This window comes from Protopterus annectens, chromosome 14.part0 (genome assembly GCF_019279795.1).
Source record: "Protopterus annectens isolate FY-2018-M chromosome 14.part0, PAN1.0, whole genome shotgun sequence".
In the NCBI taxonomy this organism is placed as follows: domain Eukaryota; kingdom Metazoa; phylum Chordata; order Ceratodontiformes; family Protopteridae; genus Protopterus; species Protopterus annectens.
This window is the reverse complement of record NC_056748.1, coordinates 486,989,539-487,017,207: the sequence shown is the minus strand read 5'-3', so window position 1 is coordinate 487,017,207 and position 27,669 is coordinate 486,989,539. Positions and strand designations below refer to the sequence as shown.

The 27,669-nt window shown below is 44.8% G+C and overlaps 1 protein-coding gene across 1 annotated transcript in view; it reads right to left on the bottom strand.

The window, feature by feature from the left end:
* The window catches only part of ARHGAP19 (Rho GTPase activating protein 19), a gene marked incomplete in the record, with an annotated part of 961,985 nt that overhangs the window by 460,612 nt on the left and 473,704 nt on the right, over positions 1-27,669 (bottom strand). The window contains 1 exon segment of the mRNA XM_044056243.1: positions 6,777-6,842. Within this exon segment, the coding sequence (XP_043912178.1) occupies positions 6,777-6,842 (66 nt within the window).

Below are 27,669 nucleotides of genomic sequence, written 5' to 3'. Positions count from 1 at the left end.
GGAGCCGACGATGGAGCCGAAGACAATTGTGTCGGCTCCGGCGCTACCACAGTCTCGGTTCCGAAACGACCCAGCTCCGAGCTCAACGGAGTCGGAGGAGGAACATATTGATGGACAGGGGCAGGCATCGACTGATGAGTCGGGCTCTGAAGCATTTGGGCCAGTGCCTCGGACTTAAGAAGTCGACTCACTACCCTCTGAAGGTCATGATCCGACAGCCTCGATGACCTAGAGAAGTGAGATTTATGACTCCGTTCAGACAGCAGAGGAGATGCTGGAGCCGAATGAACGAAGCCAAGGGATGGTGACCCAGATCTCTTCCTAGATGTCGGCTCCGAAGGTCTGGTCGGAGCCGACAAGGGAATTTCTAATACCTCGGCTCCAGCCGGAGCCGAGGGAACCACAGAAACTGTAGACTGAGACTCATCGGCTCCAGCCGGAGCCGATGTAGACGGAGGTTTAGTAGCCTTAGGTCTCGGCTCAGTAGCTGGAGCCGAGGACCTAGAAGCCTTGGAGGGCTTCCCAGAGACAGAAAGGGAATCCTCAGGCTTGAGTAAACCTCTTAGGATCAATTTGTTCTTTCTTTCCTGCAGGACCCTGGGACTGAAGCCGTGGCATACAGCACAGGAGTCCTGCAGGTGCAAACCCCAGGCAGTAGACACAAGAAGTGTGACCGTCTGTCAGAGACATTTTCTGACAGCACGCATCACACTTCTTGAAGCCTGAGACCTTTGTGTCTTTGGACATCTTAGAAAAAAAAGTGTAATCACACACACCCAGTCAAACACACTGATTACACCCTATCTTATTTTTAAACTCAAAAAATAAAACAACTATCAAAGGTTTTAATTTTAGAGAAACAACACACACACACCACTAGGGAATGGAAGAAGAAGGCCTGAAGGCCCGAGGGAAGAACTTATAAGTTCTTGTGGGGAAGAAATGGGATTTTAGAGAAAAAAGGGAGAGAATTCCACTAAACTAAGGGAAACAAGAGTTAAAATTAAAAATAAAGGGGTTTAAGTATACTAACTTTACTGAAAGTTTACTCACCAAGAAGCTGGTAGAAAATCAACACCTCGATCGCTGTAGCGGCAAACGAGATCTGAGGTAACTCACGCCTAGCATTGTGGGATATAAGGGGAGCCTCGAGCCGGTGGAACCAACTCTCGAGCTTTTAGAGTGGCCGAGTCGGAGCCGAGGTCGGCTCCGAACCCATCCAGCAAGAATGAAGGCGAGATAGACAACTTAACATCTTAGTTTTCTTGACAGATTTGTTCAACCTGCTGAGATCCAAAATTGGTCTCCAGTCCCCTGTTTTCTTTGGAACTAAAAAGAACCTTGAGTAATTTCCGGATCCTCTCTGAACTGCTGGGACTGGTTGGATGACTTATTTCTAGCAACCTTGTAATATCTATGGCTGCCTGTTCCCTGAGATTGGGTGGAACATCTGGGATTTTTTTCATAGGGGGTGGAGGGGTAGTAAAGGGAATAGTGTATCCTCTGGATATTATGCTTTGTACCCACCGATCTTTTCTGATTTTTAGCCTAGCCTTTTCTAGCTAAAAGGTAAGCGTCCCCCGACTGCCTCCAGAGATGGACAGACGGGCCTCCTTTCAGGAGCACTGGTAGGGCTTGCCAAAGAACTGATCCCTGTCACCCCTGATTTTGCAGGCCCCCTCTGCCGCGTGCGTGGCATCTCCCATTATTTCCCCTCCTCTGCCTCTAGAGGGCGTTTCACCACGTGCGTCAAAGAAAGCTCCTTGGGCTTTACGGAACCACATTTTTCCACTTTTCCGACCTTTAGGATAAGGTCTGGTAGGAGTGGAAAAACAGACTCCTATGGCAGACAGAGTCTTTCCATCTTGCTCACACCTGGTAAGTGTTTCCTTCACTTTAGGTCCAAAAAGTGATGAACCATCAAAGGGGGTGTTTACAAAGGATGACTTGTAGGGCTCTGCAAAGGAACATAAGTGCATCCAGGAGTGTCTCTTAAGAGCAATTCCTGTATCCGCTGCCCTACTCGTTCCATCAGTTGCATATGAAATCAGATGCATGGAAGAGTTTATAAGGGAATTTAGGGTAGTAAGTTGGGAAGTTACCTTATCTGAGACCCCCACAGCTAACGCACCCTGTAGAATATCTCCTAACTCTTTAAAGAGATCTCTGTGTAGTCTGGTGAAATGTGTGAGATAGTTCGGGGATCGAAGAGTAAAGGCAGCTGAACTAAACATGCGCTTTCCGTATCTGTCCATGATCCTAGAGTCTATATTAGGAGAATGAACAGATGTGGAGGTCTCCAATAGCTCCTTCTTGGTGGCCACTGCCACCACCATAGTATCAATAGGTACTTCTTTGGTAAGGAAAGCCTTGTCCTGAGGTTATGTTATAAATTAATTCGGCCTCCAAGGGACTGGTTCTATGGTATCCGGGGACTCCCACACCTTTCAAGAGAGAAGATCCATCAACTCATCGAAGGGCGGAGTCACCCAAGAGGTGGAGGGTTGAGACCCAAAAGCCTTCAGTAGTACTGACTCATCACCAGTAGGGTTAAGGGGATTCCAGACACCCCACTGTTTTAGGATTTCTAAGATATCACCAAAAGAGATATCTTCAGAGGAGGGCCATGGGGACCCTTCTGACTCATCTAAGTCAGTATCTGAAGTGATGGATTCCTGTGGGGAATCCAGATGCTTCCTCTTGCAAGTTATCTTCCTGGGAACCTCCTCAGATGGAGCTTCTGGGGAGGTCCTGGAAAAATAGAGTTCACCCGATGGGGGGACCTGAGACTCCAAGTCTCTACGCTTTTGAGGAATCAGTGAAACACAGACAGACACAGAAACTTTAGGGGAGGTGATTGCTGGTACCGATGATATGGGTGCCCGAGGGGACAACATTCTCCTCATAGCATCAAAAGCCCCACGGCTCTGGTCTGAAGAGATGCCTGGATCCCCAAAAACAGGCAGCCTCCGCAGCACCAAAACCGTGGGCTCCAAGCCTGAGGTAGGTGCCGAGCTCACCCACCCCAAGCGGCAAAGACAGCACTGAAAGATCAGTACCACTATCCTCTCTGAACCTGACCAGTGAGTGTCATTTCTTAGCCTCTAAGGTGGGTACCGAAGAGGTCAGAGTAGTCGGAACCGAAAGCCCAATGGGTGTCGACTCCGACGGTTCCACAATCATTAATTCCGAATACTCCAGTTACGAAACTTCGGGTCGAATCGGAGGAGGAATTGAAGAAACGGGTTGAGTCTGAGTCGGTTCTGAAGCCCTAAGGGTCGAACCCGACAGAATTTTGGCTAGTGTCTGTGACTGTGGAAGTCTCTGTACCACTCGATCCACATCCTTATCCGATAGTCTTGAGGACTGGAAAGCAATAGATGATGTCTCAGACTGGAGAACAGGAGATTTTAAAGTGGGAGATACTGGCTCCTACTGACCACAATTACCTCCAGCTCCATAGGCTTAGGTGCTGAGGTGGCAGTCCTACTAGATTTAGTTGCGTTTGAAGTCTATGAGCCCTTTTTCGGCTCCGACTCAGACGATGAGCTTGTAGACACAGTTTTTGGAGGCTTAGTGGACTTGTCTTTGTCTAAGGCTTCTTGAAAGGAAGATTTCATGAGATCTCTTGCATTAGTTTACTCTTGCGTTCATGAAGAACGCGAGAGTTAAGAGTGACAGATGGCACAATTTTCTTGCAGGTGAAACTCACCTAAACAATAAACACAATTTGCATGCCCATCTGTAACTGACATCTTCTGTCCGCATTTCAGACATTTCTTAAACCCAGATTTAGCTTTTTCAGACATCACTTTGTCAAGTGTAAATTACCCAAGGCAGTAAACTCTAGCTTTATAAAAAAAATATATATATTTTTAACACACAGCACACAGATTGTGTGTGTGTGTGTGTGTGTGTGTGTGTGTGTGTGTGTGTATATATCAAACAAAAAAACCCCAAAAAGAAGGGTCTACGACTAATCTCTAACTATGAAACACACCAAACTGTTCAACAATTATATAACCCGAATAAAACCCACAGGGTTGAATAAAATGTAATTGCAAGTAACAGCAACAATATACTATTAATGCCCTAATAAAAAAACGGCCTACTGATATAGCAGAAAAGGACATGGAGCAAATTTATACAAATCTAAGCTATCTAAATCTAACTATTCTAGTTAAATAGTGTCAATATCTATAAATAGGCCTAGAAATAAACGGCCTCAACAAAAAGAGACAAGTGTCTCAAGTAGCTAAATGTAGTCTAACGACCAACTAACAATAAACAGGAATGAAAACATTTTTATCTAGACAAATATCAAAAGTTTGTCAATATTGGCCAGAGCTGTTCGACGAACACCCGGTTTGTTGCAGCGGCAAACGAAATCTGAGGGAAGCACTATTGCATCATGGGATAGGGAGTAGGCAGGAGCTGTTTGAAGACCTCAAGCTTTAGCATTTGGCCGAGTCGGAGCCGAGGATTGGCTCTGAACCCATCACTGAGAATGAAGGCGAGATAGAACAACTTCACATGCCTATATATCTGGCTCCTCAACTTAGTTCCAAAACTGCAGTTACACAAGCATTAAAATAGCTTTTATGATCAAAATCAGGACCCCAAACTCCCCTTTGTAACAAAGCATAAAGATACTAGAGACAAAAAAAAATCAGACAGATGAACTAACAGTCCTGTAAGGCAGTATCTCTCCTTTCAGATGCCAAACAGTCTAAGCAAATCTAGAGTTTCAAAGTCATCCCAATAGTACAACTGTTTGATGTGCACAACAAAATATTCATGAAGTCTGTTAAATGTCCTACAAAGGACAAGACCTTTATCTAAGCAATGATCAACAACCAAAAATTATTGCAGCTCAGATAAATACTTACTGTAGGCCACTTAATCTAACACTTACCCAAACAGCAATCAAGTCAACAGCATAAAGCACACATTTTAAATCTTGATTAAAATAAACCCTGCAAAATATAAGGCTATAAGATTTAAGTACATTTATGAAGACTCAAACAAATCAGGCACGTCCATGAAAATATTAAAATTACTTGCCGCAGACACCACAATTAATCCTAAAGGACTATGGAATATCAAAACTGGCCATAATAGTTTGCCTGTAGCTAAGCAGCATAACTGGCTCTGCACTAAACTTTCAATAAACAGCAAACATCCAATCAAAGCAACAGATATCCCAGTTCTCGAAAAAAGTTGTAGCCATAAGTGCCACCAGTGAAACGCACGTGATTTAACCAAAGCAGGCACCAGTAAGAAATAACTCAAGCCTTAAAACTGCTGAATGAATGACTTTCTGATAATATTCTGTGTATCCCAATGCATTCCAATTTATTTCGTCACCAAGTTATCAAACACAACAGTTTCTCAGGTAAGCAGGCCAGCCAGGCAGAAAAGAACATTCTTACCAGTTTTGTCAGACATAGCAAATGTATATCGAATAACCAAAGACATACCCCTTTCAGCTTTAATACTGTCCATTTATACATACATACAACAGAGGTGCAGACTAAGAATCCTGCAGCTGCATACTCTACTGATGAGCAAAAAACACTAGAAATATGACAGCAAATTCACCAACTAGATCCAAAAAAATCCAGATAAATAAAATAAATGCCCAAGCAGACTAGTATTTGTTCAGAACACTTTAGCAAAAGCAGTCCCAAACTATGGCTGTCCCAAACTCTGTGATATAGAGGGATATGCCATGTCTATGATTCAGACAACCAGGGTTCCGCTAGCAACTCCACTGCCAGAACTTCCAGGTGCAGGGGGGATAGAAGTGAGTGGTCTGTGCTGGCAATCTCATGCTTGGGAGGAATGAGAGGTGATCCTTGGCAGTCAGTCACCATCATGCAAGCAGACATCTACACCAAAATGGCAAAGGCCAGGGACATGCTCTTGTTGATCTCAAATCAGTGAGAGCAGCCCTCAGAGATTGTGAGCAGATGCAGACATAAGCAAGGGAAGGGTATAGGACATAAGAACAAAAATATAGCCAGCAGTAAAGGTGGAAATCCACAATTTAATACAGAAATAAAAAATCACATAACTAGGTAGAGGGTAGTAAGCCCAACTACCTGCCCCAAACTGGTTTCGGCTGTAATAGATGTTTACTCACTGAAGAAGGCTATTACAGCCGAAACGGGTCTGGGGCCAGAAGTTGGGCTTACCACCCCCTACCTAGTTATGTGATTTTTATTTCTGTATTAAATTGTGGATTTCCACCTTTACTGCTGGCTATATTTTTTGTTCTTACTGACTCACTAGCCGTGCATCACGCTGTTTCAAGTGTATAGGACACCCTGCAGTGATGCAATGCTTACATCGACTACCAGAAATGGGGTTACAGTCTTAACAGAAATGGCATTACTGCCAGGACACTGGCAAGGGAACAAGTCTTCTTCATGGTTGCCTGAATGACGGCTTCTTCATTTGACTCTTGAATCTGTGTTGGGGACACCCAGTAGAGAACAAATGGGATCAAGACATTCGAGGAAAACTGATGGCCAGCAGACATGGAGACAAAGTGAATACAAAAGGAAAGACAAGGATTTCAGCTGCCACCATTTTCCTTCTTCATTGTCAACCTACTTTGAGTTCCCCAACCAGATATGTATTCCTGTGTCCTTATGACCAAATCAAGTCAACTAGACATTAGCCATGCATTATCCATAAACTGTCACACCCTACTACTTGAATAACTAAGACTAGGAAATAATATTATACCTTGCTGTTACCAAGAAACTTACCTTTGATGTGTGAATTCTGGAATTCGGGAAATGCAGCCTAGCATGTTCACGAATATAAGTAGGAGCCTGAAATATCAAAAACAGCAGAAAGGAAAGCCATCAGTGAAGTACAACATGTAAGAACTTACTATAGCAATAGATGTTCAAGCTGACTGCTATTGTAGTAATACAGACTACTGGGATTTCTGCATCTGGTCTGACTGCATATTCTCTTTCCTGTGGATAAAGCCAACACCCTGCTTAAACCATCTTTGGGTCTTTCTTAGCCATGATAGCAGGACAGCAATCCCTCCCCAGCATGGCAGGGGGAGGTTGCCAAGATCCCCTTCAACTTGACCCCCTAAGGAAGGTCGCTGGGTCAGGGACTTAAGAGATCAGAGTTCCTCAACACTATCAAGATATAAGCAGGCTTGAGATCATGTGAGAGGAAGAAGTGGTAAAAGCACAGGAATTATCCATTCCAACACTGAGATGCACAAAGAAAGGAAGAGGGGGGGGTGGCCAGTGGGAAACGTATTGCAACAGTGATCTATTCAAGCATGTACTATTACGATAGTGCAGATTACTGTTGTAGCAGTACCAACTACTGTTAATTCCTAGAACTCAAAAGGACTAGGAGATGACAGAATTGGATAAGGAGAGATGTAACAAGCCCTTTAAAAGGACAACAGCAAACATAGATTTTGGCCTGGAAATGTCTGACCTGTTATGTTTAAAAGAGGTATGACAAAATACTAGGTTGTCAGCCTCCAAAAATACTGTGTATAGGGATTAATCAATTTAAAATCATGACATTTACCTGAACAAGAATGTAAAAAATATTCATTGAAACAGGAACAAATTATTTATTTATTTATTTTTGCAGGAGAACCTCCCTGTGTGGATGGAGACCCCTTAACTTATACATACCAACTCCAAGGGTGAAAAATAGTGGGGAATGGGCAACAGTTACTTTTCGCTGAAAGCGGCTTTTGGTGGAGTCTCCCTCAAGTTGCTGTTAATTGGTGAAATAGCAGTCAAAACTTTCATGTTCCCATGTATACACATCCTCAAGGAAAGCCACAGCAAATGTTGTCCTTCTGGTGTCATAGGACCTCAATTTCTACCTAGCTTTGAAAGACAAAAAAATACAATGGGCTGTCCACTTGCAAATGGTTCATAAAACGTTTTTCCATTTTTCTTGGCTGCAAAGAACACAGAACTAATATGACGTTTTTTAACATTTCTGATTTTGTCTATGTAATACCTCACGTGACTGTGGACATGCAAGAAGTGCAGTATTATGTCTGTAGTTTTCGGGGGGTTAGGAAAGAAAATGGCCAGCTGCATAATCTGACTGACAGAAAATTTAATTACCATTTTCAGCATAAAATTAATGGTTCCAAGGTTGTTTGTCTGTGGAACACTAGGAAGGGCACTTTTCCACATTAGGTCCTATAGCTGTGTTACTCTTCAAGCTTAAGTAATGGCAAGCAAAACAGTAGTTTTCCAAGTCAGGAATTTCAGCATATAAAGACAACAGATTAGAAGGGTGGCTGTTTAAGCTTCTCCAAAATAAAACTCTGGTCCAGTGGAGAAACAGTTACCTTTCTAAGCAGTCTTACAAGTGGGACGCCTTTAAAAAATAAGTTATGTACTCACTATAACGTTCCATGTTGGTAGTCCATCTCACCCTTCAATTTTACGCATGGGTTCGGAGCCGATCCTCGGCTCCGACTCAGCCGATTTATAAGCTTGAAGACTTCTGGTTGGCTTGTGGCTAAGCAGGTATCCCATAGTGCACAAGTACAAACCCCAGATCTTGTTTGCTGCTCACTAGAAGAAATAACCATAACAGACACACCAATACTAAATGGTCTCCAACCAAAGAAAACCAAAATATTAATACCTCCAGATTCTTCCAGGAATGGGGCAGAAGGGCGGGATGGTAAAAATGAAGGGTGAGATGGACTACCAACATGGAACGTTATGGTGAGTACATAACTTCTTTATGTTGTTTAGTCCAATCTCACCTTCATTTTTACGTATGGGACAGCATCTCAAGCGCCTTATTCTTGGGTGGCTCACTGGAAAATACTCCTGAGCACCGTGGAGCCAAAGGATGCTCTAGCCCTGGAAGCTAAATCCAATTTGTAATGTGTAATAAAAGTGTGAGGGGTAGCCCACGTAGCTGCTGCACAAATATTATCAAGTGGGACCCTGGCTTGAAAAGCTGCAGAGGTAGACAGAGACCTGGTAGAATGAGCCTTGATCTTGAAGGGTAAAAGGGTCTGCCCTCCAAATTGCAGACAAGGGCTATGCAACTTGAAATCCAATTAGATAGTGTCACTTTAGAAACTGGTAAGCCCAATCTGGATTCAGAAAAAGAAATGAATAGTTGATCTGATTTCCTAAACTCCTTGGTCCGATGCAAATAAAAACATAGTTGTCTATGAACGTCTAGCTGATGAAACTGATATTCAGCTGCATTACAGTGATTAGGGAAGAAAACTGGGAGTTCTATGGATTGATTTACGATGGCGTGAGAACAAACGAGGGGTTAGTCCGCAGTGAGACCCTGTCTTTATGAAAGATCAAATAAGGTGGCTTAACAGATGAGGCTTGTAATTCTGATACCCGTCTAGCTGACGTCATAGCCACCAAAAATAGTCGTCCAAGACAAAAATTTCGATGAGGATGAGTGAGAAGGTTGAAACGGAAAGATGTCAGTTTGGACAACACAAAATTTAAATCTCAAGAAGCCACAGGTTCTTGGAGAGGTGGCCTCAACAGAGTGGCTCCTTTCAAAAAGATCCTGCATAGCTTATGAGACATTAAATTGGTGTCTGGAAATCCTAAATGGAAATGAGAAATAGCCGCCAATTGAACTCTGATAGTGGCAGCGGCAGATCCTTGCTGAAAAAGCTCGGAGAGAAATTCCAAAATTACAGGGATAGAAGCAGTGTAGGGATCTACATTGATTTTCTGTGCCCAGATAGAAAATCTTATCCATTTACTGCCATATAGTCTCCTAGTTGAAGGCTTATGGGAAGACATAAGGATATGCGACACTGAGGAAGATGTATTGTAAAGCCTGACTAGGGATGGAACTGGAGCAGCCATGCTGTCAATTTGAGGGTGTGGATCGAGGGATGTAGCGAACCTGACGTGAGTCAACAGACCTGGAGCTGGGTCCAGAAGCAAAGGATCATCAAGAAGAAGAGGCTCGAGGAAGGGGAACCAAACCTGACAAGGCCAGTAAGGAGCAATGAGGATTAACTTGCATCCCAGCTGTTTGGCTTTTTGAATCACTTTGGAAATGAGAGGAAATGGAGGAAAAGCATACAGAAGACCCAGGGGCCAGTCGTGAGCTAAAGCGTCTCTGGGTGTCTCTCCCAGAGGGGGAATGAGGGAAAAATAGCTGCTGCATTTGGCATTGACTGGACTGGCAAAAAGGTTGCAGCAAGGCTGTCCCCATTTGCGGAAAATCTGTTCCACTGTTTCGTGTTTCAGAGACCACTCGTGAGGCAGTAGGATCGCCCGGCTGAGCTTGTCAGCTATCACGTTGGTCGTCCCTGGGATGTGCGTTGCTACCAGAAAGCGCTGGGAAGAAATCGCCCATTCCCAAACTCCCATGGCCTCTCGACAGAGTGGGTAAGATCTGGTACCACCCTGTTTGTTGATATACCAAACTACCGACATGTTGTCTGTTTGCATCGCAACAGTCCCTAGAGGAAGAAGGTCTTGAAGTGTTTGCAACGCAAGGAGCACCGCCCTCATCTCCAGAACACTGATATGCAGGTGAACCTCATGTTCTTGCTATGTGCCATGGACAGTTCTGCCGAGATAATGCCTCCCCACCCGATCTGGGAGGCATCCATGGTCACAGTGGCAACGGGTTGGGTAGAAACAAAGGGGGCGTCCGTCAACTGGTTGGGTGCTATCCACCAAAGGAGGTCCTCCTTGCATGATTTCGTCAGCAGAATAGGGTGATTCAGCGGAAGATATTGGAAGGACCATTGGGAAAAGAGAAGCCACTAGAGAACTCTCATGCAACCTGGCTAATGGTACTAATAGGATGGTGGATGCCATAGTCTCAAGGAGCTGAAGAACCCACTTTGCTTTGACCTTCCACAACGAGAGAAAACGCTGAATATGAAAGATTAAATTTCGTGCCCTTTCGGCGGGAAGACGAGCTGTCATGTTCACGGTGTCTACCTCTGCGCCTATAAAATTCAAAGACAGAGGGCAATAATGCAGATTTTTCCCAATTTATGGGGATCCCTAATTGAGCACAAAGTTGAATAGTGGCGTCCCTGTTTTGGAGAAGTAGATGCCTGGTGAGGGCGGTCAGGAGCCAGTCGTCCAAATACAGAAACACCTGGAATCCCTGACGTCTCAGGTGAGCTGTCACTACTGCCATGCATTTGGTGAACACCCTGGGGGCTATGGTGAGACCAAAAGGCAGAGCACAAAACTGATAGTGACTGGCTCCCAGCCAGAAGTGTAGATGGCTCCTGTACCCCTTGTTCATTTTTATATGGTAGTAGGCATCCTGGAGATCTATTGAGCAATCTAATAGTCTTTCCCTAACAAAGGGAGTATCGACTGCAGTGTTACCATCCGAAACTTGTCCTTCATCACGGATTTATTTAATCTGCTGAGGTCCAATATTGGCCTCCAGTCTCATGTTCGTTTTGGGACTAAAAAGAACCTGGAGTAAGTTCTGGATCTTATCTGGTCTGCTGGGATGGATTGGATGACTCTTTTTAAGAGCAACTTGTTGATCACCACAGTTGCCTGATCCCGGAGACTGGGTGGTAAATCTGGGATCTTCTTGGGAACAAACGGTGGAAGGGAAAAGGGTATGATATAGCCTCTGGTAACAACTCTTTGTACCCACTTGTCTTGGGTTATAGTTAGCCAGGCTTCTGGATACAAAGAAATGTGACCCCTAACCGGCCCCAGAGAAACGCAGTCGGGCCCCATATCAGGAACGCTGATAAGGTCGTCCCCAAAAGGAATCAAGACCTTGTTGGTATTGTGGACCACCCCTGCCTCTAGGGCGACGTCTCCCATTTCCTCCTCCTCCTCCTCTGAAGGAGGGTTCACCCTGTGTGCCCGGAAAGACCCTCTGGGACTTCTTGAACCACATTTTACCGCCCCTTTGACCTTTAGGGTATGGTCTAAAGGGAACAGTAAAACATACTCCCATGGCAGAGAGAGCCTTTCCTTCTTGCTCACACCGAGTGAGTGTGTCCTTCACCTTAAATCCAAACAATGAGGAACCATCAAAAAGGGTGTTGGTGAAAGTGGACTTGAAAGATTCCACAAAATTACACAAGCGCATCCAAGAGTGACACCTTAGGGCAACTCCTGAACCCACTACTCTATTCGCTCCATCTGCTGCATAAAAAATAAGCCGCATGGAGGAGTTAACTATAGAATTTAGGGTGGACAACTGAGCAGAAATCTCGTCAGGGACTCCCTCAGTACATGTACCCCCTGTATAGAATCTCCCAACTCCTTAAGGATCACTCTGCAATCTAGTGAAGTGAGTGAGATAGTTAAACAATCGAAGAGTAATAGCCGCTGAAGTGAAGACACGCTTCCCATACCTGTCCATCTGTCGAGACTCCTTATTCGGCGGATGGACAGAAGTCTCAGCAAGCTCCTTCTTAGTGGCCGCCACCACCATGGCATCTACGGGGACAACTTTGGACAAAAATTCTTTATCTGGAGGGGCAGAAAGAAACTTGTTGGGTCTCCTAGGGGCTGGCTCCACGGCATCGGGAGTATCCCACACCTTTCAACTAACTAAATCCATCAGTTCGTCAAAAGGTGGAGACACCCAAGAGGCAGAAGAGGTTGAGACCCGAAAGCCATCAGGTACACCGACTCCTCATCAGAAGGATTAACAGTGGGCCAGCCGCACCTCTGCTTAAGGATCTCCAGGATGTCCACGAAGGAGACCTCATCAGAGGACAACTTGGGGGAACCTTCTGACTCCTCGAGGTCAGTGTCAGATGTCAAAGACTCATCCTGGGAGTCTACATGCTTTCTCTTGCATGTCCTCTTCCTTGGGGGGGGGGGGGGGCTTCTCAGAAGGGCTATCTGGGGAGGTCAAGGAAGAGTGGGAGCCACCAGCCGGTGGCTCCTGACGCTGAGGGTCTCTGCTGTCTCCAGAGAGAATAGGGGCTGAGACCGAAGTGGGTGCTCTCATGGGGACAGTGCTGGTACCCTTGGTGGCAACTGGTGACTTGGACAGTACGCTCTTCATCATCTCGAATGCCGACCTCTTCGGCTCAGAGGACCTCTCTAGCTCCGGAGAGACAGAGGATGCCATCAGCGCCAGAGCTATCAGCTCCAAGATAGATGCAGGGTCCGAACTCACCCTAGCCGAAGCACCACGAGGGAGACTCGGAACCGAAGACCGATTCCAACCTTCCCTGTTGGCGCCGGACTGGAGAGCTTCGGCCCCTGGAAACAACTGACGACACCGAAAGTGTCAGAGCAGAGCTTGGCTCTGAAGCAACCGCAAGTGGAGCTGGAGCCGAGGGTTCCACCAATGGCACCAAGCCCTCAACCTCCGACAAACCAGCTTGGCTTGGAGGAGGAATAACAATCGAGGGTATAACAGGATTCATAGGCTCCGGAACTGACTGGGTCGGAGCCGACAACAATTTAGATAGAGCAGACTACTTCAGCAGTCTCAGGACCACCCTCTCCACATCTTTATCCGAAAGGCTCTTGGAAGACCTGGAGGACATAGTCAGGGATCTTGATCTTGGAGGAATAGCAGGTTCCATAACTTCAGTGGTCAGCTCCGACAAACTAGAATCTGACCCGGTCACCACAATGTTGCTCTCAGTTGGCTCCGAAGGCAATGGAGCCGATGAGACCAATTTTGCCACTTTAGGAGGTGGCTCCGAGACACCAGCAGGTGCCGGAGAAGGTCTTTTCGAAGACTTAGCAGATGTAGTGGACTTGGAAGAAGAGGAAGAGCTACACAAGGCTTCCTCAAAGGAAGGCTTTAATTCTAAAGGGTCTTTTAGCTTGTTCCTTCTCTCCTGTAGCACTCGAGGGGAGAAGGCATAACAAAACTAGCAAGTCTCTTGCAAATGGATGGCCCCTACGCAATAGACACATAGACCATGACCATCAGTCAAAGACATCTTTTGGGAGCACTTCATGCATTTCCTGAAGCCCGAAGGCTTGTGCTCCTTAACCTCTTTAGACATACACACAGATGAAAGGAGAAGAGAAGTAAAAGGGAGGACTAGGTCTTCTAACTTAAATGGGCCTAGCCCTGGAGGAGGAAGAAACACCACGAGGACCAGGTCCTCTAACTAAAACGGCCTAGTCCAGAAAAGAAAGGGACAGCTAGGTCTTCCAACTTAAACAGACCAGCGAAAATTCACACACACAGAAAACCCTGAATCTGCTAAAGATTAACAGAGGAACTGGAGTTTCGAACAACGAACTCCACCACTATAAGAATCAATACCAACGGATAACCGCCAAAAACCAAACTGCTCTACAAAACTGTAGACTGGAAAAAAACACTAGCGTTATCAATCTATCCGCACTAACAATAAGTATGAAAATGGTACACAGGATACCACAAAGCACACTAACAGGCCCTAGGCCAACACTTGCACCAAAGGGTGCAAAGGAGCTAATTACCTAAGAATTAGTAACCTACATGAACCAATACTAATGCAACAACAATTGTACTACACTAATATAAGGCTGAACAAGATTTTAAACAATGTAAGGAAGAAAAAAGTTAACACTTAGCCAGAGCCAAGAGAAGCACAACCGAACTAATCGACGCGGCAAACAAGATCTGGGGTTTGTACTGATGCACTATGGGATACCTGCTTAGCAATGAGCCAACCAGAAGTCTTTGAGCTTATAGATCGGCTCCGGACCCATACGTAAAAAGAAGGTGAGATTGGACTACACAACATTAAATATTTAACAGGCTGAAAAGAAACAAGGGGAGGATTCCTGGGTATGCAGGGTGAGATGGCCAACAGATTCATCTTCCCAGAAACATAAAGCAGATCTGAAATAAACTGCTCAGATTAGTATTGTAGGATCATGTGCACTGAAGCACAGATGATGTCCTGGTTATTTCTCTGGCACCAGATCAAATTTTTTTCCATCCGGCCATGTAACATTTCCCAGTAGCAGACTTCCGAGGCTCCTTATGGAGTCATGACATCCTCAACAGCAGCAGGATTACATCATGCAAACTGAAGTCTACAGTCTTCAGTTTAGTGTGTATGAGGTCCCCACTGTCCTAACTGATAAGGTCCCAATGCACAGGCGCTTTGAAGCATTTCACCCAGGCACCTGAAATGAGGAGAAAGAAACAATACTGCCTGGGCCAAAAGGGTGCTTCTAGAAACTCTTATGGCCCCTCCTCCTTCACCTTCTCTGTCACTGTGTAGAAAGGGGGATGAACAGTACGCTCACAGAAACAGACCTATCAATTTGAAGCTGACAGGATCTACTGTTCAGTCTTCCTCGTATGTTGTGGAGTAGAACTTCTGAAATCTGCTTGTAGCTCACACAAGCAATCATATCTATACCTGCAACACCCCAACTGTTAGCTATCTACAAGAAAACATCCCTGTATAACATCCACTCCTGCAGAATCTGCAGCTGCTAACGTGGTTTGCCACTGAGATGGAATACAGAATGACTTTAAGGTCACCTGAGATAAAAGAGCCATTTCCTCAGTAGACATGGCGAGCCTGCATAAGGGATATGACACAATCTCTTCCCCCTTGTTCATGTACCTCATTTTCAATCATGTCATCTGTAAACATTTACAAGAAAACTTTTCTTCCAAGATGGACCTGAACACGTCTTGAATACTTGGATGATGGTCATTAATTCCTTTACAATATTGTGCTAATCCTTTGATCGTGGCCTCACTCTCTTCAGACGGTGAAGCACTAAGTGGGTTCCCCAAGCAAAGCCTGATACATCTGTGGTTAGAGTCTGCTTGGCAGGATCCTGCTTGAAGGGAATCCCCTAGTTCTGTCAGAACAAGGTGAAAACTCCTGTGACATGCAGGGTAGCCTGGGGAATCATCTATCTGCAAAAACAGAATAGACAGGCTTCAGGTTCTTCTGAAGTTCTGATGGAGTTTCCTTCTATACGAGTTTGCCAGGGATATTATTAATATAGTGGAGACCTGAACCCCACTGCCCTTAAAACTTTCTTGACAGTGGTCTGGGCCAGGGCATGAAAGTATCCTGCCTAACATCTTTATCACTTTAGAAAATTAAGTTTGCCCTCACTTTTTCATCATCTAGGTTCATTCTCCTGCTATCCTTGGATGGGTTAGTAAAGTGTTATACAGAACTGGCATGGGGGGGGGGGGATATTGGGGAAGGGAGTACATGTTGACAGACAGGCCTACATCTTTTGGAGGGACTGACTAAGGAGAGCCCTCAGACTTTTCCCTCAGGCTTTTTTTAGTCTCTCTGCCACTTCTGTTTGTGTTGGGCCTTTTCCACATTGCCTTCTCATGCTTAACTTGTTGGTGATAGTACCCCTCGGACTAGGAGGGATAGCCCTATCTTATTTTGGCATGGAGGAAATGAAAAAGACATTTCACAGAATGCATAGTCTTTTTCCTCCATCCTTTTAAAATGTTCAACTTTAGTAGCACCAAATAGCAGATCTGTATCACCTGTGGCACTGAGCGGCTGCATTTTAACATCGTCTTGCAGGGGTTCTAGCCTCAGCCAGGCATGTCTCCTAATGCCAAACCCTGTACATGCCACATCCAAACCATCACAACCATGCTTTAGAGTGTCTGGCCATAAGACTGATTACTTTAGGTGAAATCTGATGATTTGCCTTCAGACGGTACAGTGGTGCAGCAGTAGCATTGTCGCCTCACAGCAAGAGGTTCTCCGGTTCGATTCTCGGCTGAAGTGCCTTCTGTGCGGAGCCTGCATGTCCTCCCTGCATTTGTGTGGGTTTCCTCCGGGTGCTCAGGTTTCCTCCCACGTTACAAAGACATGCGCCTGGAGCATTTCTCCTCAGGCCTCTGCTGAAAATTGGCTTGATTGCAAGTCGGACTTTCCTGGTTAACAAATGTTAAATAAATAAATAATAAAAATCCGCAGAGATCTCCTCTATTTTATCCTTTATTCATTCAAAGAATTCAATATGAAATTTGGTCATATGTGACTAACAATTTGTGGCTCTAAAAGCCAGGGTGATAACTGTGCAAACTCTCTTTTCAAAGCAGTCAGGCACCCTGTTCTCCCAGTCATTGGGAAAGTGTTGAGAGCTGGAGCCAGTTTTGCCCCTTATCTTGATCTCGAGACACCACTGCTGGATCAGCAGTAGAATTTTGTACATAATTTTGTGGGACTCCTGGGCCCTGTAAAACCTGCAAAAGCTCTTTCATGGCAGGGACCGCGCAACAGGTTCCTCTAAAGCAACTGAGAATGTATCCTTTAGAGTTTCAAGAAATTCAGGAATTGTTATTGGTTTATAAGAATCTTCACCCAGAAGACCAAAACATTTGAGTCAGATGTTTCTTCGGCTTCACATTTGAAGGTCCATCATTATTCAAAGAATATCCCCTAATGAGATCCATCAAGGGAGGAGCAGACAATTAGTGTCTGTTATTTGCTAACACTAGATTGCAGATGCTAACAAAAGGTTCATGAAACACAAACTGCAGCAAGAGAGATTTAAAAATGGTGCAGGTAGAAGCCCACTATCAGGAGAAAGAATAGTTGTGTAAAATCTTACCTTAACTATAGATGTACTTCTCTTCCATATTGCAGTATTCTTACTGTGGGATCTTCTGCCTCAGACGACCCGAACATCAGCTCCTATGCAAAAGCTCAAGCCTGGTTGCTGCTTGTGTATGGGTTGTCATACACAGGGGCCATAAACCAGAGGCCTTAAACGTGATGTTGGCATGCACAGACCTCAGAACAGACTGCACAGTCAGACAGTAGTCTAGGTAGTGCCAATGATGTCCTCTAGACAGGTGAAATGTACTAAATTACCCAGTCCGACCCAAGTCTAGGTAGTTCTCAATTTTGTTCTCTAGACAGGTGAATGTCATAAAGGGGGAGAGGTGGGAGGGAAGGAATACTGCAACATGGAAGAGAACATGTATGGTTATGGTAAGATTTTACACAACTATTCCATGTCCTCCTATTCTCATGTTGCAGAGATAGTACTACAGCTTAAGGAGGAGGAAGGGCGGAGGAAGAGGAAGCAGATTCTAGGAATCCCTGTAGGATTGCCCTTGCAATCCCTGCCCTGGCTCTGGAAATATGGTCCAGTTTGTAATGTTTGGTGAAAGTATGTACAGAGGACCAGGTGGCTGCCTCAAGGATGGAAGTAGTGTCCAGGGCTTTGAGGAAAGCGCCAGAAGAAGCTACAACTCTTGTAGAATGTGCCCTGACCCCGTGAAATAATGGTTTTCCATGGTAGGAATAGCATAAACAGACAGTTTGCTTGGATACTGCCTTGCCCAGGGTCCTGGGATGAAGTGGCACAGAGCTGATTAGACTTTCTGATGGTGTTAGTTTTGACAAAGTAAAACCTTAGTTGTCTGTGCACATCCAGGGAGTGTAGTACTCCCTTACTGTCATTTCTGGGAGATGGAAAGAAGGTGGGTAAATGAATGAACTGGTTTAGTGATAGTTCATTGACCACTTTGGGCATGGAGTGGTTGGTTCGCAGGGTTACCCTATCCTGGTGGAAAACCGTGTAGGGTGGAGATGCCATAAGCGCCTGAAATTCTGAAACCCTTCTGGCTCAGGTAAAGGCTACCAGTAGGACTGTTTTCCATGTGCACATCTGCAGGGGAGGCAGAGCTGGCTGGCTCGAATGGTGCAAGTGTTAAGTTTTTCTAGAACATAGTTTAGGTCCCAAAGTGGTGGGATATGCTTCTTTGGTGGCCTAATGTGCAGGACTCCTTTTAGGAATAGTTTAACATCCAATCTGGAAAGAAACAGTGGTTCTAGAGGTAAGCAGGCAGAGATAGCAGATAAGTGCAACTTCACTGAAGAGTATGAGGAGTCTGATTTTATGAGCTCACACACATATGTTAAGATCAGGGGAACATCCACTTGAAAAGGGGTCCCTTTGTCTTGGGAGACACCATTTGGAGAAACTTTCCCCATTTGGAAACATAGGATACTCTCCAAGCTAAGAATACAACATCCATGGGACCAGATGACATCCTGGGCTGTGTACTACATGAACTACAATATGAACTGGCACCTCACCTAAGTGTCATGTTTAATCATAGCCTCACCTCAGGTTTCGTGCCCACTGAGTGACGCAGAGCTACAGGTATCCCACTCCACAAGGGGGGATCCACCTTGGATCCCGGAGACTACCGTTCCATCAGTCTGACGAGCCTTATCTGCAAGGCCATGGAGCGTATTATCATGGAACTTATAAACAAAGACATTAGCAACCTTCAAACACTGGACCCCACCCAGTTTGGGTTCGAGAAGGGCCTATCTTGTCTCCTGAACCTGACTGACTTCTTCGAATCAGTCTCCAGAGCCATGGACAAGGGTAAGGTGGTCCACACAGCCTATCTAGACCTTGCCAAGGCCTTTGACACCATCCCCCACTCTGGAATCATAGATAAACTTACTAAGCTGGGCATTAATCCCTACGTCACCCAATGGGTTGCTAACTGGCTTACTGATAGAACCCACACTGTAAAAGCAGCAGATTCCAAATCTAGCTCCAGACAAGTGACAAGTGGAGTACCTCAGGGTTCAGTCCTGGGACCGCTCTTGTTTGGCATCTACTTCTTTGAAGTACAGGCCAACACTAAGGGACTCTGGCTAACAAAGTTCGCAGATGACTGCAAACTGGGAGCCATTATTGAATCCCCAAATTATGTGGATACTCTACAAAAGGGCCTTACAGAAACAGATGCTTGGTGCCAGAACCATTGGCTCAAGCTCAATGCCAAGAAATGTATAGTTATCCCCTCTGGGGAAAAAACATGTATCCGTGAATTACCATATAGGTGGCAGTACACTAAACACCGAAAGTGTGATAAGAGACTTAGTGACACAGGTGGACAGTGGTCTCACCTTCGATAATCACATCGCCACAAGAGTCAGGAAATCCTTCTATGTGGCACACCTCATCGCTAAGGGCTTTTCATCCAGAAAAAAGGAGGTCATTGTCCCACTGTACTCATCCCTCATTAGACCCATTATAGAATACAACGCCCCGTTTGGTACGTACCTCTCAAGACATCTGCAACAACTGGAAAGGCTGCAGAAATACCTCACTAAAAGAATCACAGGCCTAAAGCAGATGCCCTACGCTAACCGCCTTAAAAAACTCCAGCTATACTCTGTCGCATATCGTCTACTCAGAGGCGATCTCTGCTTAACATACAAGGCCATATCAAACCCAGAGCTGTTGGACATGCTACACAAAGAAATCCCAATCCCTCAGAGCCACACGCTCCAGGGATCTAAACCTTGTCATCACAATAAACAAAACATGCTGGAGGGCTAGGTTCCTGACCCAGAAACTCCCCAGACTCTGGAATCGATTGTCCATACATGTCAAGCAGAGTGCCTCTTTGGCTCTCTTCAAAAGGAACCTTGATGATTGGATGGGAGAAAGGAAATTCACCCCAGGGATCACGTCAGTCGCCCTGCTAGATAGGGGTCCAGGGAAGTAAACAGTGTGGGAAGAAATAGCCAGGGAATTGTTATGGCTAGCCTTGTATAGGCCCTAGGGCTGATAGCCTACCTATCTCCAAGTAGTGGGTTTCCTGGCCTCCTGCAGGATAGATAGCATGTCCTCAGTGTATCGGTGTCTGAAGGGAATTAAAAGTTCATCACCCAGAGGGCTAAGCCATGCATCACCAGGTGCGGGTGAATGAGAGATCCCTTCTGTTGTGCGAGTAGGTCTACCTTATGAGGCAACTTATGTCCCTCTTGATTTTTAGGAGGACTTTCTGAATGAGAGGGAAGGGAGGCATACAGAAACGGTCCCTTCCATGAAATGGTGAAGGCATCCACTCTCCAAACTAGTGGAGAGGGATCCTTGGCATAGAAAGTTTTCAGTTGTATGTTCTGCTGGGAGGCAAATAAAGCTACTTGAGGTGTGCCCCTTTGGTGGACAACGTCTAGGAATACATCTCTGTGCAACATCCACTCGTGATGCAGACAGAATGATCTGCTGAGAGCATCCACCTGATGGCTGCCCTGGGGTGGGATGTAGACTGCCCACAGTGAAATGTTGTTTCAAGAGGCTAACCCCCAAGCTTGCATTGCTAGCCTGCAGAGCATGTAAGACCTGGTCCCCCCTTATTTGTTCATGTACCACATTACAGTCGTATTGTCTGCGAAGATTTTAAGGGACCCAGTCTTATGAGTCGGAGAAAGGCCTGCAGAGCCAGGTGGATTGCAGTTATCTCCCTTACACTGATGTGCTTTTTCTGGAGTGATGGCTCTCATAGGGCTTGTACTTTGAGGTCATTCATGGTTGCTCCTCAGCCTAGATCTGAGGCATCTGTGTGCATTAGTTGAGATGGCATAGTGAGCTGCAGGGGTAGGCTTGTGGGTGAATCCACAACTTCAGTAGTGTCTTTAGGCATGGAAGGAAGGATATCTGAAAGCCCAGTGGGTGGCTGTGTTGAGACCACACATTCTTCAGGTACCACTGTATCTTCCTCATGTCTAGCCTGGCTAGTGGCAGCATGAGAATGGTGGCTGCCATTAGTCCTAGGAGGCGCATGAATTGCCTTGCTGACAGATGGTTGATTAGGAGGAGGTCCTGGAAATGGTTGACCACGGAATTTATCTTGTCCTGAGGGAGAAAGGCCTTCATTAGGTCTGTCCTTATCCCGCAACCCAGGAAGATTTTGTCCTGTGCTGGGGAGAGAGACTATTTCGAGAGGCTGAGTGTGAATCCTAACCTCTGGAGCAGATGCATGGAGGAAAACAGATGGTTTTGGAGTACGTGTTCTCCCTGTGCCAAGATAAGGATGTCTTCTAGGTAGGGGTAGATTTGAATGCCCTCGGTCCTGCAGATGGCTATGGCTGGGGCTAGGCACTTTGTAAATACCCTTGGTGCAGTGGATAAACCCAAGAGTAAGGCAGTAAACTGAAAGCGTGAACAGGGTCAAGCAAAGCATAGGTACTTCCTGTGGTTTAGGTATATGGAGATGTGGAGGTAAGCCTCCTTCAAATCCAAAGTGGCCATTAGAGCTTTGGGTGGCAATAGTGGAAGGAGGCTTTGAAGGGATAGCATTCTGAAGGAAGGGCCCTTCAGAAAGAGGTTTAGGAAGGATAAGTACAGCATGGGCCTCCAAGAGGTGTCCTTTTTTGGTACCAGGAATAACCTGGAGTAGAATCCTTTTCCTTCCTGGCTTGGTGGAAAGGGTTCCATGGTTCCCTGAGCAAGAAGGTCCTGGATAATGTGAGGGATTAGGTATAGTTGTTTTTTTTTGGGGGGGGGGGTGCCTAATGGAATGGGTTTTTCCTGCCAAGACCGGAAGTATCCTTGTTCCACTATTGCCAGGACCCAGTAGTCTGAAGTGACTTCTTTCCAGATGGGACGAAAGTGAGAGAGGTGGGATGAAAGGAGAAAGTGGTTGAGGCCATCGCGCATTATTTCTGTCCTGAAACGGCTGCCTGCTGGGGGGGCTGAGCAGTGGTTGTCCTAGGGGAGGTGTGCTTCCTGGCCCCTTTTCTGTGTCTGGAGGATGAAGTTGTGGCTGGGGCAGGGACTCTCCTGACAAAGAAGGTCTTTGCAGGATAATTTTTGTAAAATTTCGGAACTGGGGAGACTAGAAAGTGTTTCAGGTCTAAACAGAAGAAGCAAAGTTCATGGGAGTGTTTATGCGGAATTTGACGTCCACATCTACATTTCCCCTTCCTAACTGACATCAGCTAAGGAAACAGGCAACAACCTAAGCTCAAGCAAAGACAATTATAAGATTTCCCCAACAGGGTACTTAACTTTAGACTTCTTGAAGGAGAGGAGCGAAGCAATCAATCTGACGTTCGACTGCGGCAGATAAGTTCTGAGGTCCGTGTGTGCAGATGTCACATTTAAGGCCCCTGTTTTATGGCCCTGCATATGACATCCCATGCACTAGCAGCAACCAGGCTTGAGCTTTTGCATAGGAGCTGACGTTCGGGTCACCTGAAGTGGAGGATCTCACAGTAAGAATATTGTAACATGAGAATAGAGGGACATCATGCCGATGTCCATGAGCAATGGATATCTGACTGAACTTGAGGAGTGCTTAGAAATTGGGCCGAATGATGCATCTTCTGCAGCAGAAATCAATATTACTACAACAAAGACCTATACAAAGAACATCAGGTCAGTCTCAGGGTCACTTATAATATTTTCATTACTTTTTATTCTCCTAAAGATTAACTATGTACCATTAAAAGTCTTATAACTCTTTTACTTGAAATTAAATTAAATTAATGAAGCCAACATCTCACTCATGGTAAACAGAAAAATTCCACTTCATTTTAATGACTGAGAAGGCAAACTAAAAAGAAAAATGTTATGAGAATACAAGCAGTAAACATTCACTACAGCACAATCAATATGCAGAGTATTAATGGCTTAAACATTTTAACAAGAATGTGCAAAAGCAATTAGTAACAACATAGTATCACAATTTACTGACAAAAACTATAAATAAAAACGGATGGTATGATACAGCAAGTGTGGTTCTCGTTAGAATGGTGTCTCAAAACAATGTAAACTGTAAGGAAAATGTTATAAATAGAAATGTTACTTTAAAAATTATACAGATATTGTGCATAAAAGACTACACAGAACTGCTGCTTTAAATAACTTATGTATTAGAAAGAGAAGATTTATACATAGTCCAGTTAATCAAACCAATTATACAATTAAATGATGTATAAGAGGACTATAGCTTTAGGAGTTCAAAGCGAAGTTGGCCTCTTGTGGAGAGGTATTTTGTTCCTGGATCATTGGTTCTGAATGTTCGACAGGAATAAGAATCATTGGAGAGTTATACCCGAGGAGGATTTTGTTCCTGGAACATTGGTTCGGAATTGTGTGCTACATGAATAAGAATCACTGGAGAGTCATATCCGAGAGGGATTTTGCTCCTGGGTCTGAATGGTGTGTTGCAGAAAGAAGACTCACTGGAGAGATGTACCTGGCAAAACTTAGACATCTACCTACAAAGAAATCCAGAGACAAGAGTGCTACTTGGAAGCAACTTGTGCTGTGGACATTCATTCCTTTTGAGAAGGAAATTACTGTAATTTGAGAGAGACCGCATCTATTTTTTAATGGGACTCAGACTTTGAAAGAAAAAAGGTACCGTGTTTTTAGTTCTCCTTTGGTTGCCTTTAGGGTTACCACATGCCTCTATTTATACAGGATTGTGCATATTTGGGCAGCTCTTTCGTGTGACAAAAACTTGAAAAATGATAACTATCACGAGATTTTATGAAAAAAATACTTTCTAGACTTTCTAAAACAGCAGAATAAAACTTATTTTGTAATCTGAAATGCCTTAATATATGAAACAAAAACAAATTCTATAAAAAGTAAACTTTTATTTTGGCAACAAAGTGAACTCCAGTCCTTTGCCCTGAAACTTGCCATCTGTCATAAAAAAGGTCCCTCTTTTAGCATCTGAAAGGTGGCAAGCCTTGTTACCATTACACAAAGTTAATTTCCTGTGCTGCATAAGTTTGATGACAGCACGAATGACTTTTGTTTAACTTTACAAAAGGAACTTCAGAACTTTGATGAAGTAAATACACAACACAATGGTGGGTGCAGTGTGCAGTTTTGGCACCACTATTTATGTCAAGATCCTGATTTTCCTTTCACTGCATGCACAAAGTCAAACTATTCTGAGACAATTCATCAGATCCAAAAAGAAGGTATTCTTGTCCTGTTGTTAACTGCCAGGTCTGTGGTGCACTGTGCTGCCGGGTGGAGTGCATCTATACCCATACTTACATAAACATCAATATAGCGACAGCTCAGCAGCTCTTGCAAGTCAGTCATTGCTGCCAAGGGGATTGTATCTCTGCCTTCACATCCATGTCAATACCGAAGACAGTTCTACTACTAAAAAACTGACCAAGACCTTAACGTATACTTTTTGATTTTTGACTTGTAAACCTACCAGGAGAGGTGGGGCCAGAGTGACTGGGCTAGTATTTTCCTGGCTTAGCTTCCTAAGGAGCCTTTAAAAACAAGGGATAATCAGTACTAAGAAGAAAAAAAAAAAAAGGTTGGCCAGAGCTGCTCTTAACCTCTGAGACACAAGGTTAAAAGTTTCAGAGATGAACATTTTCTCCTAACAAAACAGTAACATTTCAGTTATGAAATCTGCAACACACACTTAAATTGTGGTCAGATCCTGAGAGGCAATATACTGAAAGCAAAATGATAAATTATTTAACTACAGATATAAACTGTGTTTGGGAAGATGGCTCACCCTATTGCTTTAACTCCATACTTAACATATACAACCATGAAAAAGATTGACACCACATTAAAGGCTTATGGAGACAATGGAAATAGGGCATCCCCTTTGGATAGAAGTGTGGGGAGAAGAAAGTACAGTTGTGTACACTTACCATAAATGTAGATGTTTGAGTGTATTCACTGTTGCAGTCATTACATTTGGGTTATCTGCTTGCAGGTAGCCCTCAGTCGGTCTGATTAACAAAGTCTTGGGTACTGCGTCGGTTGCTGTCCCTTCTTCCATGACGTCAGGGGTACAAAACATACAGCCGATGCCATTACATCAGTTTTTCTTGCCCCAGATGTCAGGTGCCCCCCTAATGGGAAGCAATTAAATGTAAAAACACAAAGATATACCTCCAACAAAAAAGCAAATGCACCAAAAAGTATTTTAAGCATAGTAAAGGAAAGTAGAGGTATAGCCAAAAGAAGTTAGGGGGCTGGAGGGAGGGTAACCAGCACTGCAACAGTGAATACACTCGAACATCTACATTTATGGTAAGTGTACACAACTGTACTATGTTCTTCATGTTTCACTGTTGCAGTCATTACATTTTTAGATTCCCAAAGCTATGGTTGGGAGGAGGAATTTAGATAGTATTAGGGCCCCGCTCTAAAGCCCTGCAAGACTGCAGTTGCAAAGCCAGCTCTGGATTTAGAGAAAATTGGCAAATGATAATGCTTGGTGAAAGTATGTACAGAACTCCAGGCAGCAGCTTCTAGGATGCCCCTGGTAGGGACTCCTCTGAGAAAGGCTGTAGAGATAGATGCAGCCCTGGTGGAGTGAGGTCTGATCCCCTGGGGGATAGGTTTTCCATGGTGCTTATAGCAGAAATCAATGCAATGGCTTATGCATTTAGAAATGGTTTGCTTTGAAATAGCCTTCCCCTCTGCCCCTGCAGCAAATGCCACCAGCAGTTGTTCAGATTTCCTTTGAGGTTAAGTCTTGTCCAAGTAGAATCTGAGTTGTCTGTGCACATCTAAGGAATGCAGTATCCATTCCCCTTTATTCTGTGGATTGGAAAAGAAGGTTGACAAATGAATGGACTGATTAAGAGCCACACTGGATACCACCTTGGGCATGTAGGATGGATGGGTTCTGAGGGACACCCTGTCCGCATGAAAGATGATGAAAGGCTCCACTGACATAAGGGCCTGTAATTCAGATACCCTTCTAGATGAAGTGATTGCTAAAAGGAAAGCTGTTTCCCAAGAAAGAAATTTTAAGTCTGCAGTAGCAGCTGGCTCGAAAGGAGGTAGAGTGAGTTTCTCAAAGACAAAGTTAAGGTTCCAGGCTGGGGTTGGAGCTCTCCTGGGTGGTCTCACATTTTTGGCCCATCTGAGGAATTGCTTGAGCAGTGGATGAGAGAAGAGGGGAGGTTCTGTGTTATAATGAGCTGAAATGGCTGAGGCGTGGATGTTAATGGAGGAAAAAGACAGGCCCTTGGTGAAGCATCTGTTAAGTATTGTAAAATCTGAGGTAAATTGGGCACTGCTGTGCTCATGCCTTGAGATGGGTTCCAGGCACAGAATCGTTTCCATTTTTCAGCAGAAGATTGTCTAGTATTAGGCCTCCATGCCTCTAAAATGATATCCATCACAGGTTTGCTGAGGGATGGTAAAGGAGAGATTAAGTAATTAGCCGGGTTGCAAGGCTCTGTGTTGGAAGCTGAGGGTGCAGAATCTTGTTCTCCTGCTGAGACAGCAGGGAAGGAGTCTGAGGCAGGTGCCATGGGGATAATCGTGACACATTGCGCAGGAGGAGGTACCAGTGTTGGCGCGGCCAGTCTGGAGCAATCAAAATCATCCTTGGTTTGTCCTGTTTGATTTTTAGTAGTACTTTAGAGAGCAGAGGCAGGGGGGGGGGGGGGGCATATACTGATAGGTTTTTCCAGCTGAAGGACAGGGCATCCACTTTCCAGGCTTGTTTGTAGGGAGTCCTTGTGTAAAATTTGTCCAATTGGTAGTTCTGGGGAGAGGCAAAAAGGTCTATATCTGGGCTCCCCCATTTGCTTGTCAACATGTTGAAAATCTGTGGGTCCATGACGTTTCTGCTTAGTCAGTCTGCTAGTGTATTTAATTTTCCTGGCAGGAATTGAGCTTGTAGGTGCAATTGGTAGCTCAAGGCTGTGTTCCACAATGCTATGGCTAGTCTGCAGAGGGGGGTAAGAATGTGTACCCCCTGCTTGTTTATGTACCACATAACAGTGGTGTTGTCCGTCTTTACCATTAGTTGTCCTGGAAGAATGTGGTCCTTGAAGGCTGTCAGAGCATTCTGTACAGCTAACATTTCTTTTTGATTGATATGCAGGTGCATTTGACTCTGGTTCCATTTGCCCTGAATGCACTTCCCTGCCAGTCTAATAGTCTAATGCATCTG